The 20,135-nt window shown below is 50.5% G+C and overlaps 1 protein-coding gene across 7 annotated transcripts in view; it reads right to left on the bottom strand.

Annotated features, from left to right (window-relative positions):
• Positions 1-20,135, bottom strand: part of LOC143784332 (NEDD4-binding protein 1-like) — a 385,710-nt gene that overhangs the window by 43,982 nt on the left and 321,593 nt on the right. For 2 of the 7 annotated variants that reach the window (XM_077272503.1, XM_077272508.1), the window contains exon 1: positions 2,374-2,417. The exons of 1 other annotated variant lie outside the window; for it this stretch is intronic. Coding sequence is in view for 1 of the 6 variants with exons in the window: in XM_077272499.1 (XP_077128614.1) it covers positions 2,374-2,649 (276 nt within the window). In the remaining 5 variants the exon portion in view is untranslated. Of the gene's footprint in view, positions 1-2,373; positions 2,723-20,135 lie in introns of those variants that run through there. 4 more of the 7 variants (XM_077272499.1, XM_077272502.1, XM_077272501.1 and 1 more) reach the window with 4 other exon arrangements.

Raw genomic sequence — 20,135 nt, 5'->3', positions numbered from 1 at the left:
GCACCGTGATTGGGTCTCTTAAGTCCGCCAAAATTGCTGGGTGGAGACTGCAGTTACCGCCGAATAATACCGGAAATGCTCGCTGCTCGCCGAGTACACCGATACCTGGGCGAGGAACGAGTAGTGGCGAGCACTTTCACTCATCACTATTTCTGAACTCTTCCTGAATTAAAAAATTAGTACTGTTGTTTCTAAATGATTATGAACTTGTTTTCTTTGCATCATTTGAGGTCTGAAAGCACTGGGTTTTTTTTATTTTGACCATTTTTCTTTGTTAGAAAAAAATAATAAATTTATTGCTTGAAAATTCTGAGACATGTCAGAAGTTTATAGAATAAAAGAGCAATTTACATTTTACTCAAAAATATACCTATAAAGAGAAAAATCAGACAAACTGGACATTTTGCAGTGGTCTCTTCATTTTTGCCAGGGCTGTAAGTATAATTACAACTGTGATTTGTCAAAAATCACAGCTGACATCAAGCCCAGGGTTAGTAAAAGAGAGGTGTCTATGAAACACCCCGTTTACTAACACTGTAAGTAAAACTAAAGAAACACAGATTAAAAACATGTAATTAAAATATAAAAACAGACACCCTCTTTCACCCATTTACCCCCCCAAAAAACACCTGCAGGTTCAATGAGATCCACAAGGTCCAGCGTAATCCACATCGAGGTCCCAAGACGATCCCCTGCTCCAATACATACAGAAGCCATAGTGACATCATAAAACGTGACCCCTCCCCGTGTCCGCCGTACACACACTAAGGGTGGCATGGAAGCCGCCACCTGTGAGGTCACTGGAGATGACAGTTTGCGGTTATCACAGCACCCTCTGAGCTGTCACTTGAGGTGAAGTCAAGGAGCACAGTGACCGGCAATATGCATAACCTGGCGGAAACATTGTAGTAGGTTGGATTGCCGGACTGCCCCCTGCGTGACAGGGGCACTACAGTACGGATGTCCGACAGTGAACCGTGGAATCATCACAGTGCATCAGATTGGTGAATCACTGGTGGACTGCGTTGCCCACTAGACTTTGTTATATACAGCAAGCTAAAGCTAAGTGGGCAGAAGGACCTGGTGTTTTAGCTTACTAAGTCTGGTATTAAACCACTCCAAGGGACCTGGTCCTTTATCCCACTTGGATTTAGCTTTCTCACAGTGAGCAGGCTAAATCCAAGTTGGCAGAAGGACCTGGTCCTTTAGCCTGCTAGATTTAGTATTAAAACACTCACAGGGACCTGGTCCTTTACCCAAATGGGATTTACCTTTCTCACAGAGAGCAGGCTAAATCCAAGTCGGCAGATGGACCTGGTCCTTTAGCCTGCTAGGTCTAGTATTAAAACACTCACAGGGACCTGGTCCTTTAGCCAGCTGGGATTTAGCTTTCTCACAGAGAGCAGGCTAAATCCAAGTCGGCAGAAGGACCTGGTCCATTTGGCCAATAATTATAGTATTAACCCCTTCACAACGCATGATGCAGTTACGTCATATATCATAGAAATATAAGAAAAAATATTGATTTTGCTCAATTAAAAAAATACACAAATTGGGACTTGACATGTTTAGAAATGTCTGACCAATCAAAATGTAAAATAATCTGATCAGTAAACGGCATAACGAGAAAAAACTCGAAACGCCATAATGACTTTTTTTGGTCGCCGCAACATTGCAATAAAATGAAATAAGAGGTGATCAAAACATGGTATCCGCGCCAAAATGGTATCAATAAGAACGTCCCGCCAAAATAAAAAAAATTCCCAACGGCGATGTGGATGGAAAAATAAGTTATGGGAAGGAAAAAAAAATTAAAAAACGGAAAATCGCCTGAGGGTTAAAACACTCCTAGGTGCATGCATGGAAAAAAATCTGTGGTTGTGTGATCTACAAAAATGATCACCAGTAAATAAAACGGGACGAGGATGAGATTGGCGCAGAATATTGTACACACTGGGATTACGGGGAAAATTTGTGTGTATAATTGTCACATATAAATAAATATGTAATCAGATGTCATATCCAGGCTGCGGCTCAATATTACTGCAAAAAAATCACATGACAGTATTCATATCTATCTATATACAATAAGGGTCCTTCTATCTGCTGGGATTTAGCATTCTTATATAGAGCAGGCTAAATCCCAGTCGGCTAAAGGACCTGGTCCCTCTGCCGACTGGGAAATAGCCCACTCTGTGTGAGAAAGCTAAATCCCAGTGCACAGAAGGACCTGGTCCTTTAGCCGACTGGGATTTAGCCACAACCGTAGTGACTGTGGAGGGCAGTGACGGTGGGGGGGGAGGTATACAGGGGAGCAGTATACAGCAGGCGTATATCCGTGTGTACACCACAGGCCCGGTCACGGATACTCACCGGTCCATGCAGCCGCCGGTGTCCGGACTCTGTTTTCTCGTCAGTCTCCGCAGCACAAACTGAAACTGAAACTGTCTCAGCCCAACAGTTCTCGTCCGAGGAAGCACTTCCGGGTTTGCGGGTCACCGATCCCGTCACTAGAGGCCGCACTGCCTCTTCCTCACAGCGGACGTTGTGCGGTCGGGCTCCGACAAGATGGCGGCGCTCAGTCGCAGATAACAGTGCTGTGCATAGTGCTGGTCCGTAACCTGTGGCTCTAAAACTACAACCCCCCATCACATAGCTCCCAACCGTCCCTCATTCTGCGGGATTGCCCCGGATTTGATGCTTTGTCCTGCTGTCCAGCGCCCGACGCGCTGATCCCGCATACAACACAGGAGAAGCTGCCGTCACGCCCCCTTGCGTTAGGCCACGCCCCTTCCCCATGTTCCTGAGTCTTACTCTTAGGGCTTCCTGCCTGTGGCATGAAGGAGGCGCTGCCAGCGCTGGGCACGGGGTCATGATCTGCTGGAGGAGGAAGACGAGGAGCTCTGCTGGATGTTGTGCAGGACGAGCAGGCACACCGACCCTCCTGCCCCTGTGTGCGGTGCCAGCAGGATAATGAGCTGGAGTGGGCGTGCTCAGTAGCCATGTGCTGCAGCAGGCTGCTTGTTGCTCTGCTTGTAAGGAAACTAGTTCTCACCGTGCAGAGAAATGTGTCCAGATTTACTGATCTGCACCTAATGAGGCTTTGTGCTGTCGCTGCCCCTCCATCACTGCCAGGGAAGCCAGACATGCCCTGGTGAGGGCACCCGCAGGTGAGCGCCATGCAGCACTGGCACAGGGCTCACACAGCCCCTTCTCTGGTGAGAAGCACGTGCCCTGGTGATGTGCTGCCTGTTATGTGTGGGGTCAGGAGGTGTTTACAGTGTGGATGTAGCCGAGCCATGTGTGTATGAAGTGTATGGAGCGGAGCCGTGTGTGTATGAGGTGTACGGAGCGGAGCCGTGTGTGTACGAGGTGTACGGAGCGGAGCCGTGTGTGTACGAGGTGTACGGAGCGGAGCCGTGTGTGTACGAGGTGTACGGAGCGGAGCCGTGTGTGTACGAGGTGTACGGAGCGGAGCCGTGTGTGTATGAGGTGTACGGAGCGGAGCTGAATGTGTGCGGAGCTGAGTGTGTACGAGTTGTACGGAGTGGAGCCGTGTCTGTACGAGGTGTACGGAGCAGAGCTGAATGTGTACGGAGCGAAGCTGAGTGTGTACGAGTTGTACGGAGCGGAGCCGTGTGTATACGAGTTGTACGGAGCGGAGCCGTGTGTATACGAGGTGTACGGAGCGGAGCCGTGTGTGTACGAGGTGTATGGAGCGGAGCCGTGTGTGTGTGTGGTGCATGGAGCGGAGCCATGTGTGTGTACGGAGCGGAGTGTGTACGAGTTGTACGGAGCGGAGCCGTGTGTATGAGGTGTACGGAGCGGAGCCGTGTGTATGAGGTGTACGGAGCGGAGCCGTGTGTATGAGGTGTACGGAGCGGAGCCGTGTGTATGAGGTGTACGGAGCGGAGCCGTGTGTATGAGGTGTACGGAGCGGAGCCGTGTGTATGAGGTGTACGGAGCGGAGCCGTGTGTATGAGGTGTACGGAGCGGAGCCGTGTGTGTATGAGGTGTACGGAGCGGAGCCGTGTGTGTATGAGGTGTACGGAGCGGAGCTGAATGTGTACGAGGTGTACAGAGCAGAGCTGAATGTGTACAAGGTGTACGGAGCGGAGCTGAGTGTATGAGGTGAGCGGAGCCGTGTATATGAGGTGTACAGAGCGGAGCCGTGTGTATGAGGTGTACGGAGCGGAGTCGTGTGTATGAGGTGTATGGAGCAGAGCTAAATGTGTACGAGGTGTACGAAGCGGAGCCGCGTGTGTACGAGGTGTATGGAGTAGAGCGTGTGTGTACGGAGCGCAGCCGCGTGTGTAGGAGTAGCTATGTGTGGCCATTATACGGTGCGAAGTGTCATGTGTGGCCATTATACAGTATGGAGCATCATGTGCAGTCATTATACAGTATGGCCAAATCCAAATTGAAGAAAAGGACAGCGCCACACCGGATAGTGAAAAGCAGCTCACATATTTATCCTGCCTCGTGCGGCAACGTTTCGGTCCAAAGACCTTTGTCATGCTTGACAAAGGTCTTTGGACCGAAACATTGCTGCAGGAGGCAGAATAAATATGTGAGCTGCTTTTCACTATCCGGTGTGGCGCTGTCCTTTTCTTCAAATTGGATTTGGTTGTTCTGTCTGGGATAGACCCCCTGGTGAGGACGTGCGCCCCGATGTCCATAGAGACTATATAATTATAGGGTGCGGCTTTACTGCTTTTTTTGAAATTATACAGTATGGAGCATCATGTGCAGTCATTATACAGTATGGAGCATCATGTGCGGTCATTATACAGTATGGAGCATCATGTGGGGCCATTATATAGTATGGAGCGTCATGTGTGGCCATTATATAGTATGGAGCGTCATGTGTGGCCATTATAATAGTATGGAGCGTCATGTATGGCCATTATACAGTATGGAGCATCATGTGGGGCTATTATACAGTATGGAGCATCATGTGTGGCCATTATACAGTATGGAGCACTGTGTGGCCATAGTTTTTTGTTTATAATTATTCTTTATGAAAGTGTGATCAGCAGTGCTAAATGGGTGTGATTGGGACGTGGATATGGGTGTGGCTAGTTATGAATGGGTGTGGTCAGAGGTGTGACCTAAAATTTGCCGCGGCGCGCAAAGCGCGCCGCAAGCTTTGTCCCTCTTTCCCATCTTCAAAAGTTGGGAGGTATGCCATCATGTCCTGTCCCCAGCATTGACATCAAGGCATTTCCCAGCTGCTGGATACGACAGATTGCAGACCAGTGCAGTGAAGAAGTACAATATGTTTCCAGTCATCACATGTAGAAACCTGTAACTGGAGAAACTCCTCCTTTTATCTGCTGGTGACTTTCCAATGCTTCATGTATCAAGAAAGCCACAGAGAATGACCCCCACATGTGGGACTTCTAACTGGGGCATGAGGCGCAGGACATGGGGGTAACGGCAGGAGCTTACATTTCTGACCCCCGATCTCCGCACAGCCCGGATCTGGGGCATGAGGCACAGGACGTGGGGGTAACGGCAGGAGCTTACATTTCTGACCCCCAATCTCCGCACAGCCCGGATCTGGGGCATGAGGCGCAGGACGTGGGGGTAACGGCAGGAGCTTACATTTCTGACCCCCGATCTCCGCACAGCCCGGATCTGGGGCATGAGGTGCAGGACGTGGGGGTAACGGCAGGAGCTTACATTTCTGACCCCCGATCTCCGCACAGCCCCAGAGGGGGTAACGGCAGGAGCTTACATTTCTGACCCCAGATCTCCGCACAGCCCGGATCTGGGGCATGAGGCGCAGGACGTGGGGGTAACGGCAGGAGATTGCACTTCTGACCCCCGATCTCCACACAGCCCGGATCTGGGGCATGAGGCGCAGGACATGGGGGTAACGGCAGGAGCTTACACTTCTGACCCCCAATCTCCGCACTGCCAGGATCTGGGGCATGAGGCGCAGGACGTGGGGGTAACGGCAGGAGCTTACATTTCTGCCCCCCGATCTCCGCACTGCCCGGATCTGGGGCATGAGGCTCAAAACATGGGGGTAACGGCAGGAGATTGCACTTCTGACCCCCGATCTCCACACAGCCCGGATCTGGGGCATGAGGCGCAGGACGTGGGGGTAACGGCAGGAGCTTACATTTCTGACCCCCGATCTCCGCACAGCCCGGATCTGGGGTGTCACGGTTCACACCGTGACTGTCAAGATCCCTTAGCTGCGGCCAGCAGATTGTCACGAAATCCACAGGGATTTCTGACCACTGCCACCAATATGTCCCGGATTAGGGTGACTTTAGACCAACAGACGGCTATCACATGTGCAGGGGGCTTATCTTATCCAGAACATGAAGAAACAGAAGTGGCACTCACCCGATGATGCTGTATAATAGTGTCCTTTATTCAGAGCATAAACTCACAGACATAATATGGAGAGGCGGCTGGTGAAGAGAGGGGTGCATGAGGAGGCAAGAGGACGACGGCCGTTTCGCGCCTGCGCGCTTCCACGGGTCCAGGACCCGTGGAAGTGCGTAGGCGCGAAACGGCCGTCGTCCTCTTGCCTCCTCATGCACCCCTCTCTTCACCAGCCGCCTCTCCATATTATGTCTGTGAGTTTATGCTCTAGGGTGATTAGTCGCCAGAAACGTTGCCTGCTATGTACTGGCTATTGGGCGCGCTGCAGCGATGCAATAACTACTCCCACTCAGGCAGGAACAATAATTATCAAGCCGCAGTCGCTGAAACAACCCCCAAAAGCCTGCACACGGTAAGCTGCCACCAGCTCCGATTAAACGGGTCCGGAGCTAACCCAAAACAGTAGCGTAATTTCCCTTCAAGAGACAGGGTACGTTTTTAGAGCATAAAGAACGAACTAGTATTGAATATTATACTCCAGAAAGGTTAGGCAGTGCTTTATCTAAATATTTTACAAAGATGTTACAAATGAGACAATTGCAAATATGTACAAGGTAATTATAAAAAACAGGGAATAACATGAGAAATACACTTACAGTTGTTCAGAGCATTGCAGGCAACCAGGCTAGGAGGGTTTCCATCTATCCCAGTGCATTAGCACTCGCAGTCAGGTCGCTTCAGGTAAAAACTCACAACTCCCCCCTGGAAGCCTGCCAGCAACTTTATAACCTACAGCCTGTGACCTCACAGAAAGGGTTGAGTTAGGATCGCCCTCCCCTTTCTTCAGTTTGAGTAAGGCAACCTTAAATTTGTCTAATTTCTATAACTTCGCTACAGCACATGTCATAAACGTACCATACCCAGCATACATCTCGTATTATCGTGGGCATTCCGATGAGATCAAATATGTCCTATTATTTACAGAGCAATCCCTACTTCTTCACCCGATGGAGTTAGACGCCCGTATTTAGAGTGATGCGTAGATCTACCGAGGGAGAATAAGAAGATATATCTACCATTTTCCTATCTTACATCGTCTGACTAATATCTTACAAAAATGGAACAAAGGACCGCATGGTTCTAGAGACTTAGAATCCAGTTCTTGTTGGAGGAAGCTTCTAACCTGGTCGTAAAAATTCCTTTAGGCAATAAAACGCTCTTCCCCCATGTACATTGGCAAGGCAGCTCTTGGCTGAGTGAAAGGGAAGGGGAGCTTTTTAGCCCACAGCTTGCTAGCAAGAGAAACTACTTATATGAGATTTCATACCATATCGTGACACCTCCCCCTTTTTGCGTGCGCTAGGGAGGTAGAACCCCATGGTATGCCTCCATGCGCACCTCAGTGGGTTCACCCTGGCGGGACAGTCCATCTGCATTCCCATGCTCTTTGCCCGCTTTGTGTTTAATGGTGAAGTCAAATTGCTGAAGGGCAAGGCTCCAGCGTAGCAACCTGCCGTTGGTTCCACACATGGTGCTTAGCCAGCGCAGAGGGTCGTGGTCGGTCACCACAGTGAAGGTGCGACCGTACAAGTAGGGCTGCAAGCGCTGCAGGGCCCAGACTATGGCCAGGCACTCCTTGTCGATGGTGGAGTAGGCCACTTCCCTCGGCAAAAGTTTCCGGCTCAGGTACAACACGGGGTGCTCTTGGTCCTCCGAGTCAACCTGGCTGAGCACAGCACCGAGGCCAAACTCGCTGGCGTCGGTCTGTACCAAGAACGGTCGACTGCTGTCGACTGCTTTCAACACAGGGGCGTTGCACAGTGCTGTTTTCAACACCTGGAAGGCCCCCTCACAGCCATCTGTCCAGTTGACGATGTGGGGTAGCTTCTTCCTGGTGAGGTCCGTCAAAGGTTTTGCCAGGCTACTATAGTGCTGCACAAAGCGCCTATAGTACCCTGCAGTGCCCAGGAAGGACATCACCTGTTTCTTGGTCCCAGGAGTGGGCCAGTTCACGATCATGCCCACTTTGTCAGGCTCTGGTTTCAGGGTGCCTCCACCTACCCGGTGCCCCAGGTAGTGGACCTCCCTCTTGCCCATCTGGCACTTTCCTGGCTTGATAGTCAGTCCTGCTTGGTGAATTCGCCTGAGCACCTCCTCGAGATGCTGCAGGTGCTCATCCCAGGAGGGACTGAAGATGGCAATGTCATCTAAGTACGCCACGGCGTACTTCTCCAGTCCCTGAAGCAGGAGATTGACCATCCGCTGGAAAGTGGCAGGGGCATTCTTCATGCCGAAGGGCATGACCGTGGACTCGTACAGTCCAAAGGGTGTGATAAAGGCGGACTTCTCCTGCGCCTCGGGGCTCAGGGGAATCTGCCAGTATCCGCGACTCAGATCCATTATTGTCAGGTATTTTGCGCCAGCTAACTTCTCCAGCAGCTCTTCGATGCGCAGCATTGGGTGCGCGTCAGAGGCTGCAATGGCGTTGAGCCCCCTGTAGTCCACGCAGAACCGGGTGGTCCGGTCCTTCTTTGGCACGAGAACTACAGGTGAGGCCCACGCGCTCTTTGACCGTCGAATCACCCCCAGCTGTAACATCTCATCGATCTCCTGGCGCATAATCTGCTGCACCTGGTCAGAGATTCGATAGGCTGTTCGCCGTAGTGGGGCGTGATTCCCAGTGCCCACCTCGTGGACGGCTAACTAAGTCCTTCCCGGCCGGTTGGAGAACACGACCCGGAAGGGTTCCAGTGTGGTTTGCAACTGCAACCGCTGTGGTTCATCTAGCGAGGCGCTCACCTCCACGTCCTCAATGGACCCATTGGCCTTGGCTTGGGCCAGCATGTCCAGGAGGGTGTCTTCCTCCCCTTCTTCGGGTGCGCTGCAGACCGGTAGGACGAAAGGTTCACGTTCGTGATGAGCCTTCATCATGTTGACGTGAAAGGCCTTTCGCCTACCCCGAGTGTGGTCAAGCATGACCACATAGGTGACCGGGTTGAGCTGTTGGTGGACGACGTACGGGCCCTCCCAGGCTGCCTGAAGCTTATCCGTTGGTACGGGAACCAGCACCCACACCTTTTGACCCACGTGGTAGGTCCGCTCCCGGGCGTTCTGGTCGTACCAGTGCTTCTGATCAGCCTGAGCCTGCGTCATGTTGTCATGCACCAACTGCGTCAAGGTCTGCATCTTGTCACGGAAGCGCATGACATACTCCACTATGGACATTTCAGAAGGGTTCGGCTCCTCTTCCCAGGATTCTCTTACCAACCCAAGGGGTCCCCGGACTCGCCTGCCTTACAGGAGCTCGAAGGGGGAGAACCCCGTCGAGGCCTGCGGAACCTCTCGGTAAGCGAAAAGCAGGTGTGGGAGGTACCTCTCCCAGTCGCGCCCTTGTGTCTCAACCAGCATGCGTAGCATCTGTTTGAGGGTACCATTGAAGCGTTCACACAAGCCATTGGTCTGTGGGTGATACGCACTCGATACCAGGTGCTTCACCTGCATTTTCTTACAGAGAGCCTCCATTAGGTGAGACATAAATTGGGTCCCTCGATCAGTAAGCATTTCCCTGGGAAATCCTACACGTGAAAAGATGGCCAACAGGGCATCCGCCACCTTATCTTCCCTAGTTGACGACAGAGCTACTGCCTCTGGGTACCGGGTAGCGTAGTCTACCACAGTAAGGATATATCGCTTTCCAGAGCTGCTGGGGATGGCCAGCGGGCCCACAATGTCCACCGCGATCCTCTGGAAAGGCTCCTCTATCACTGGCAAAGGGATGAGGAAAGCCTTAAGAGCAGGCCCCACCTTCCCCACTCTTTGACAGGTGACACAGGAGCGGCAGTAGTTTGACACATCTGTCCCCATCTTAGGCCAATAGAAGTGTTGAGACAGCCGGGCCTTAGTTTTGCTTATCCCCAAGTGTCCAGCTAGCGGGATCTCATGGGCAATCCGCAACAACTCACCCCGGAATTGCTGCGGGACGACCAGCTGTCTTTCCCTCAACCACTCCTTTTGTGATTCTCCGGGTACTGTCTCCCGGTACAACCTTCCCCCTTCCCAGAACACCTTCTCCTTATCAGTCTCGGAGAATGACGTCCCGGCGAGTTGTCTCAAACTCTCTAGGCTCGCATCGGTGTGCAGAGCGGCCTGAAACTCCTGGCTAGGGGAAGCCAGAAGCGACGTCAGGGTCCCTTCCCCATGGGAGCCCTCTGGGACCTGCTCTGGGTCCACCTCTGGTTCAGTCATACTGATGACTGAGGAGGGTCTGGGAGGCAGACAGTTATCTGCGTTCCGGGCACTCTGACTGCGGGTGACAGCAGCTACGTAGGCTGTCTCCCCGGGGGTTTCTACAGACCCATCAGCCGACGCTGCTATGGGCTCTACCTCCCCATCCACCCCCATTACCTCAGGAGCATTGCTACTTATGGGCCAGTTACCTTCCTCGGTGGCACTGGTCAATTGCATGGCATCACCTTCCTCACGGTTCCCATGTATCTCCCCATTTCTTGTAGCACCGACACTTGCCCCTGCTAGGGGTTCCTCAGCCGTCTCACTCCGCAGAGCGACGTGGCTGAGCACTCCTGTACCTATGGACACATCAACTTTCACAGAAACATCATTATCAGATACAGATGGCACAGGTACAACATTTCCACCATCAATCCTAGGGAAAAAATGGTTATCAGATGCAACATTACAAGATAAAGCATGGTCAGGTAACACATGCGATTTCCCATCATCATCATCAGGGTTAACTTTACCCTCATTAGTAGATTGGGAGGGGTGTCAATGACGAAGTGTGCCACCAACCTCCCCAAATCAGTCCCCAACAAAACATCAGTGGGCAAATTATCAGACAGCCCCACTTCCTTCACCCCGCTCCCGGCACCCCAATCAATAAAAACCCGGGCCATCGGTAAGGGACAGCTGATGCCCCCAATCCCAGTGACAGTTAGGGTTTTCCCCGGAATTATTTCTTCAGGGGCCGCCAGTTCGGGTCGGATGAGGGTTCGTTCAGCCCCGGTGTCCTTGAGGCCTGTAGCAACATGACCTCCCACAATGACATGCTGTACGTTATCACACCCCCTCCCAGCCACACCACCCACCAAAAGAACTGCTGCATTAGGCCCTGGGGCCTTGGATGAGGAGTTCTTCTGCTTGGCTGGACATTGGGGACTGATATGATCAGTCTGCCTGCAGTGGTAACACTGGCGAAGTTCGGTGGTAGGTCTGGGGCTGTTGGCCACGGGGACAGGACCTCTGGTATGTTGGCTGGCAGGGGTACTGGCGTTGGGTGCAGGCTTACCCCCTCTCCAGCTGGTGGTGACTGGCTTCCGCACTTCCGATCTACGGTTGGCCACATAGGCATCGGCAATCTGCGTTGCTTTCGTCACGTCTTTGGGTTCTCTGTCCATCACGAACTGTCGCATCTCAGTTGGGCAAAGATGGAAGAACTAGTCTTTGATCATCAGGTCTCGCAGCTGTGCAAAGGTGGTCACTGACAGTCCTTGGGTCCACTGGTCAAAGTGGGTCCCCAGTCCATGCACCACATCACTGTAACTGTCGTGTGGGCCACGTTGGAGGGTCCGGAACTTTTTACGGTACACCTCGGGTGTAAGCTGGTACTTGGCTATGAGGGCCTGCTTGATAGCCTCATAGTCACCATCTTGTTCTTGAGGGAGTGCAGCAAACGCCTCCAGAGCTTTTCCTCTCAGCCCTAGTGTCAGGTATCGTGCCCATTCTTGTGTAGGCAGCTGGTACTGTCTGCAGGCTTTCTCAAAGGCCCGCAGAAAAGTGTCCAAGTCCCCATCCTTTTCCATAACAGGAAAGTGGTCGGGCCGGGGCTTTGGTGTCTGAGCGCTGCTGGGCTCACGGCTCTGGGCGGTGGAAGGCGTCCCCCCCTGCCGGAGCATCTCCAGTGCATGTTCTCGCTGGGCTTGGCGCTCGGCTCGCTGGGCCTGGGCCTCTCGCTCGGCTCGCTGGGCCTCTCGCTCGGCTCTCTCTGCCTCTCGCTGGGCCTCTCGCTCGGCTCTCTCTGCCTCTCGCTGGGCTTGGGCCTCAGCCTCCTTCCGGTATTGCTGAATCAGCTGCCGACGTCCCTCATGGTCGTCAGTGGGGAATTCTTTCAAGACCGCCTGCAGGTGGGGGTCCAATTCGCCCGGATTGCTAACAGGGCCAGCATTCAGTGGTTGGACCTCTGCTGCAGCACCATGTTCGCTGGTGCTGGCATCTGCGGCCTCTGGGCTCTGTGAGTGGTCTAGAGTGGCTTCCCATTGCATCAGGACTGCGACCAGTTGGCTTTTGTTTTTGTTTGCATAGTCAATGTGCTGTGACTTGCATAAGGCCACAAGGGTGTCTTTGGTCTGCTGCTCATAGAAGGTTTCTCCCAGCTCAACCATGGTTGCCAAATAAAAGATAGGATAGAAAAACGAAGAGAAAGGGAGGGGATAATTACCAGTACACAATTGTCTCACAACTAATAAGCACTGAGTTCGTTCTCCCAAACTTATTTGTGCAGAGTTCTCGCAAGAACTTTCTGCAAGTTTTTAGTGAGAGGAATGATTGCTCAAACCAAATCACTAATGCTCTAATATCCCACCGCTGCCACCAATTGTCATGGTTCACTGTTATGACCCCAATGGCGAGGGTCTCAGAGATATCAGCAAGTCTGCGAAGTACAAAAATCCAGCTCATAGGGCAGTGGTAACTGGGTTGACCATATATCTACTCCTAACGCCAACACTAGAAGTAGCCGGGGAACATGCCTACGTTGGTCGCTAGATGTCTCGCGCCAGCCGGAGAGCTAACTACCCCTAGAAGAGGAAAACAAAGACCTCTCTTGCCTCCAGAGAAAAGACCCCAAAAAGTAGGATACAAGCCCCCCACAAATAATAACGGTGAGGTAAGAGGAAATGACAAACACAGAGATGAACTAGGTTTAGCAAAGAGAGGCCCACTTACTAATAGCAGAATGTAGTAAGATAACTTATATGGTCAACAAAAACCCTAACAAAAATCCACGCTGGAGATTCAAGAACCCCCGAACCGTCTAACGGCCCGGGGGGAGAACACCAGCCACCCTAGAGCTTCCAGCAAGGTCAGGATACAGATTATATACAAGCTGGACAAAAATGCAAACAAAAACGAATAGCAAAAAGCAAGAAAGCGGACTTAGCTTAATCAAGCAGGAACCAGGATCAGCAGACAAGAGCACTACAGATTAGCTCTGATATCAACGTTGCCAGGCATTGAACTGAAGGTCCAGGGAGCTTATATAGCAACACCCCTGACCTAACGACCCAGGTGAGCATACAAGGGATGACAGACATACCCAGAGTCAAATCACTAGTAGCCACTAGAGGGAGCCAAAAGGTAAATTCACAACAGTACCCCCCCCTTAGTGAGGGGTCACCGAACCCTCACCAAGACCACCAGGGCGATCAGGATGAGCGGCGTGAAAGGCACGAACTAAATCGGCCGCATGCACATCAGAGGCGACCACCCAGGAATTATCCTCCTGACCATAGCCCTTCCACTTGACCAGGTACTGAAGCCTCCGCCTGGAGAGACGAGAATCTAAGATCTTCTCCACCACGTACTCCAACTCGCCCTCAACCAACACCGGAGCAGGAGGCTCAGCAGAAGGAACCACAGGCACAACGTACCGCCGCAACAAGGACCTATGAAATACGTTGTGAATGGCAAACGACACCGGAAGATCCAGGCGAAAGGATACAGGATTAAGGATCTCCAATATCTTGTAAGGACCAATGAATCGAGGCTTAAATTTGGGAGAGGAGACCTTCATAGGAACAAATCGAGAAGACAGCCATACCAAATCCCCAACACGAAGTCGGGGACCCACACCGCGGCGGCGGTTGGCAAAACGCTGAGCCTTCTCCTGTGACAACTTCAAGTTGTCCACCACATGATTCCAGATCTGCTGCAACCTATCCACCACAGAATCCACTCCAGGACAGTCAGAAGGCTCCATATGTCCCGAGGAAAAACGAGGATGGAAACCAGAGTTGCAGAAAAATGGCGAAACCAAGGTGGCAGAACTAGCCCGATTATTAAGGGCAAATTCGGCCAACGGCAAGAAGTGTTATGACCCCAATGGCGAGGGTCTCAGAGGAACGTGGAAGTCTGCAGAATACAAAAATCCAGCTCATAGGGCAGTGGTAACTGGGTTGACCATATATCTACTCCTAACGCCAACACTAGAAGTAGCCGGGGATCATTCCTACGTTGGTTCTAGATGACACGCTCCAGCCGGAGAATCTAGCTACCCCTAGTAGAGGAAAATAAAAGACCTTTCTTGCCTCCAGAGAAGGGGACCCCAAAGCTGGATAGAAGCCCCCCACAAATAATAACGGTGAGGTAAGAGGAAATGACAAACACAGAAATGAACCAGGTTTAGCACAGAGAGGCCCGCTTACTGATAGCAGAATAAAGAAAGGTAACTTATATGGTCAACAAAAACCCTATCAAAATCCACACTGGAAATTCAAGAACCCCCGAACCGTCTAACGGCCCGGGGGGAGAACACCAGCCCCCTAGAGCTTCCAGCAAAGGTCAGGATATAGATATGGAACAAGCTGGACAAAAATACAAAAACCAAAACAAATAGCAAAAGCAAAAGGCAGACTTAGCTGATATAACTGGAACCAGGATCAGTAGACAAGAGCACAGCAGACTAGCTCTGATAACTACGTTGCCAGGCATTGAACTGAAGGTCCAAGGAGCTTATATAGCAACACCCCTAACTAACGACCCAGGTGCGGATAAAAGGGATGACAGAAAAACCAGAGTCCAAAAAACTAGTAACCACTAGAGGGAGCAAAAAGCGAATTCACAACAGTACCCCCCCTTAGTGAGGGGTCACCGAACCTTCACCACGACCACCAGGGCGATCAGGATGAGCGGCATGAAAGGCACGAACTAAATCGGCCGCATGAACATCAGAGGCGACCACCCAGGAATTATCCTCCTGACCATAGCCCTTCCACTTGACCAGGTACTGAAGCCTCCGCCTGGAGAGGCGAGAATCCAAGATCTTCTCCACCACGTACTCCAACTCGCCCTCAACCAACACCGGAGCAGGAGGCTCAGCAGAAGGAACTACAGGCACAATGTACCGCCGCAACAAGGACCTATGAAATACATTGTGAATACCAAATGACACAGGAAGATCCAGACGAAAAGACACAGGATTAAGGATTTCCAATATCTTGTAAGGCCCAATAAAACGAGGTTTAAATTTGGGAGAGGAGACCTTCATAGGAACAAAGCGGGAAGAAAGCCATACCAAATCCCCAACGCGTAGTCGGGGACCCACACCGCGGCGGCGGTTGGCAAAGCGCTGAGCCCTCTCCTGTGACAACTTCAAGTTGTCCACCACATGATTCCAGATCCGCTGCAACCTATCCACCACAGAATCCACCCCAGGACAGTCAGAAGACTCCACATGACCCGAAGAAAAGCGAGGATGGAAACCAGAGTTGCAGAAAAAAGGCGAAACCAAGGTGGCGGAACTAGCCCGATTATTAAGGGCAAACTCAGCCAACGGCAAGAATGTCACCCAATCGTCCTGATCAGCAGAGACAAAACACCTCAAATAAGCCTCCAAAGTCTGATTGGTTCGCTCCGTCTGTCCATTAGTCTGAGGATGGAAAGCAGACGAAAACGACAAATCAATGCCCATCCTACTACAAAAGGATCGCCAGAACCTGGAAACGAACTGGGATCCTCTGTCTGACACAATATTCTCAGGGATGCCGTGCAAACGAACCACGTTCTGGAAAAACACAGGAACCAGATCGGAAGAGGAAGGCAGCTTAGGCAAAGGAACCAAATGGACCATCTTGGAGAAGCGATCACATATCACCCAGATAACGGACATGCCCTGAGATAGCGGAAGATCAGAAATGAAATCCATGGAGATATGTGTCCAAGGTCTCTTCGGAACAGGCAAGGGCAAGAGCAAACCGCTGGCACGAGAACAGCAAGGCTTAGCTCGAGCACAAGTCCCACAGGACTGCACAAATGACCGCACATCCCTTGACAAGGAAGGCCACCAAAAGGACCTGGCCACCAGATCCCTGGTGCCAAAAATTCCCGGGTGACCTGCCAACACCGAGGAGTGAACCTCGGAAATGACTCTGCTGGTCCACCTATCCGGGACAAACAGTCTGTCAGGTGGACAAGACTCAGGCCTATCAGCCTGAAATCTCTGCAACACACGTCGCAGATCAGGAGAAATAGCTGACAAAATAACTCCATCTTTAAGAATACCAACAGGATCAGCGACTCCAGGAGCATCAGGCACAAAGCTCCTAGAAAGAGCATCGGCCTTCACATTCTTTGAACCTGGTAAATACGAGACAACAAAATCAAAGCGGGAGAAAAACAATGACCAGCGGGCCTGTCTCGGATTAAGGCGTTTAGCAGACTCGAGATACATCAGATTTTTGTGATCAGTCAAGACCACCACACGATGCTTAGCACCCTCGAGCCAATGACGCCACTCCTCAAATGCCCATTTCATGGCCAACAACTCCCGATTGCCCACATCATAATTTCGCTCGGCAGGCGAAAACTTCCTAGAGAAAAAGGCACAAGGTTTCATAACAGAGCAACCAGGGCCTCTCTGCGACAAAACGGCCCCTGCTCCAATCTCTGAAGCATCCACCTCAACCTGAAAGGGAAGTGATACATCGGGCTGGCACAAAACAGGCGCCGAAGTAAACCGGCGTTTCAACTCCTGGAAAGCCTCCACGGCAGCAGGAGCCCAGTTAGCTACATCGGAGCCCTTCTTGGTCATATCCGTCAAAGGTTTCACAATGCTAGAAAAATTAGCGATAAAACGACGGTAGAAGTTAGCGAAACCCAAGAACTTCTGAAGACTCTTAACTGACGAGGGCTGAGTCCAATCAAGAATAGCTCGGACCTTGACTGGGTCCATCTCCACAGCAGAAGGGGAAAAAATGAACCCCAAAAAGGGAACCTTCTGTACACCAAAGAGACACTTTGAGCCCTTGACAAACAAAGAATTTTCACGCAAAATTTTAAAGACCAACCTGACCTGCTCCACATGTGAGTCCCAATTATCAGAAAAAAACAAAATATCATCCAGATAAACAATCAAAAATTTATCCAGATACTTCCGGAAAATGTCATGCATAAAGGACTGAAAAACTGAAGGCGCATTGGAGAGCCCAAAAGGCATCACCAAGTACTCAAAATGACCTTCGGGCGTATTGAATGCGGTTTTCCATTCATCACCTTGCTTAATGCGCACAAGGTTGTACGCACCACGAAGGTCTATCTTGGTGAACCACTTGGCACCTTTAATCCGGGCAAACAAGTCAGACAACAGCGGTAAAGGATACTGAAATTTGACAGTGATCTTATTTAAAAGCCGATAATCAATACAAGGTCTCAAAGATCCGTCCTTTTTTGCCACAAAAAAGAATCCAGCACCAAGAGGGGAAGAAGACGGACGAATATGTCCTTTCTCCAGAGACTCCTTGATATATGAACGCATAGCGGTATGTTCAGGTACCGACAGATTAAACAGTCTTCCCTTAGGAAACTTACTGCCTGGGATCAAATCTATAGCACAGTCACAGTCCCTATGAGGAGGCAGTGCACTGGACTCAGACTCATTGAAGACATCCTGATAATCAGACAAATACTCCGGAACTTCCGAAGGCGTAGAAGAAGCAATAGACACAGGCAGGGAATCCCCATGAATACCACGACAGCCCCAACTTGAGACTGACATAGCCTTCCAGTCCAGGACTGGATTATGGGTCTGTAACCATGGCAGCCCTAAAACAACCAAATCATGCATTTTATGTAAAACCAGGAAACGTATCACCTCGCGGTGTTCAGGAGTCATGCACATGGTAACCTGTGTCCAATACTGCGGTTTATTTGCTGCCAATGGCGTAGCATCAATTCCCCTAAGAGGAATAGGATTTTCTAATGGTTCAAGAGTAAAACCACAGTGCTTAGCAAATGACAGATCCATAAGACTCAGGGCAGCACCTGAATCTACAAACGCCATGACAGGATAAGACGACAGTGAGCAAATCAAAGTTACAGACAGAATAAATTTAGGTTGCAAATTACCAACGGTGACAGGACTAACAACCTTAGCTATACGTTTAGAGCATGCTGAGATAACATGTGTAGAATCACCACAGTAGTAGCACAAGCCATTCCGGCGTCTATGAATTTTCCGCTCATTTCTAGTCAGGATTCTATCACATTGCATTAAATCAGGTGTCTGTTCAGACAACACCATGAGGGAATTTGCGGTTTTTCTATCACATTGCACAGAATTAGGTGTCTGTTCAGACAACACCATGAGGGAATTTGCGGTTTTGCGCTCCCGCAACCTCCGGTCAATTTGAATAGCTAGTGCCATAGTATCATTCAGACCTGTGGGAATGGGAAAACCCACCATAACATTCTTAATGGCTTCAGAAAGGCCATTTCTGAAATTAGCGGCCAGTGCACACTCGTTCCAATGTGTCAGCACGGACCATTTCCGAAATTTTTGGCAATACACTTCAGCCTCGTCCTGCCCCTGAGACATAGCCAGCAAGGCCTTTTCTGCCTGAATCTCAAGATTGGGTTCCTCATAAAGTAAACCGAGCGCCAGAAAAAACGCATTAATATCAGCCAATGCCGGATCTCCTGGCGCCAGCGAAAAAGCCCAATCCTGAGGGTCGCCCCGTAAGAACGAAATAACAATTTTCACTTGCTGAGCAGAGTCTCCAGATGAACAGGGTCTCAGGGACAAAAACAATTTACAATTATTCACGAAATTCCTAAACTTAAACCTGTCTCCGGAAAACAGTTCAGGAATCAGTATTTTAGGTTCTGACCTAGGATTTCTGATAACATAGTCTTGTATGCCCTGCACATGAGTAGCCAGCTGGTCCACACTTGTAATCAAGGTCTGGACATTCATGTCTGCAGCAAGCATAGCCACTCTGAGGTAAAGGGGAAGGAGAAAGAAGAAGAAAAAAAAACAAAAAAAAAAAAAAAACTCAGATCTTCTTTCTTATAATCCCTCTTCTGCAATGCATTAAACATTTAATACTGTCCTGGCAAACTGTTATGACCCCAATGGCGAGGGTCTCAGAGGAACGTGGAAGTCTGCAGAATACAAAAATCCAGCTCATAGGGCAGTGGTAACTGGGTTGACCATATATCTACTCCTAACGCCAACACTAGAAGTAGCCGGGGATCATTCCTACGTTGGTTCTAGATGACACGCTCCAGCCGGAGAATCTAGCTACCCCTAGTAGAGGAAAATAAAAGACCTTTCTTGCCTCCAGAGAAGGGGACCCCAAAGCTGGATAGAAGCCCCCCACAAATAATAACGGTGAGGTAAGAGGAAATGACAAACACAGAAATGAACCAGGTTTAGCACAGAGAGGCCCGCTTACTGATAGCAGAATAAAGAAAGGTAACTTATATGGTCAACAAAAACCCTATCAAAATCCACACTGGAAATTCAAGAACCCCCGAACCGTCTAACGGCCCGGGGGGAGAACACCAGCCCCCTAGAGCTTCCAGCAAAGGTCAGGATATAGATATGGAACAAGCTGGACAAAAATACAAAAACCAAAACAAATAGCAAAAGCAAAAGGCAGACTTAGCTGATATAACTGGAACCAGGATCAGTAGACAAGAGCACAGCAGACTAGCTCTGATAACTACGTTGCCAGGCATTGAACTGAAGGTCCAAGGAGCTTATATAGCAACACCCCTAACTA

Source organism: Ranitomeya variabilis, chromosome 7 (genome assembly GCF_051348905.1).
Source record: "Ranitomeya variabilis isolate aRanVar5 chromosome 7, aRanVar5.hap1, whole genome shotgun sequence".
NCBI classification, from domain to species: Eukaryota; Metazoa; Chordata; class Amphibia; order Anura; family Dendrobatidae; genus Ranitomeya; species Ranitomeya variabilis.
This window is presented reverse-complemented; position numbering and strand designations above follow the sequence as displayed.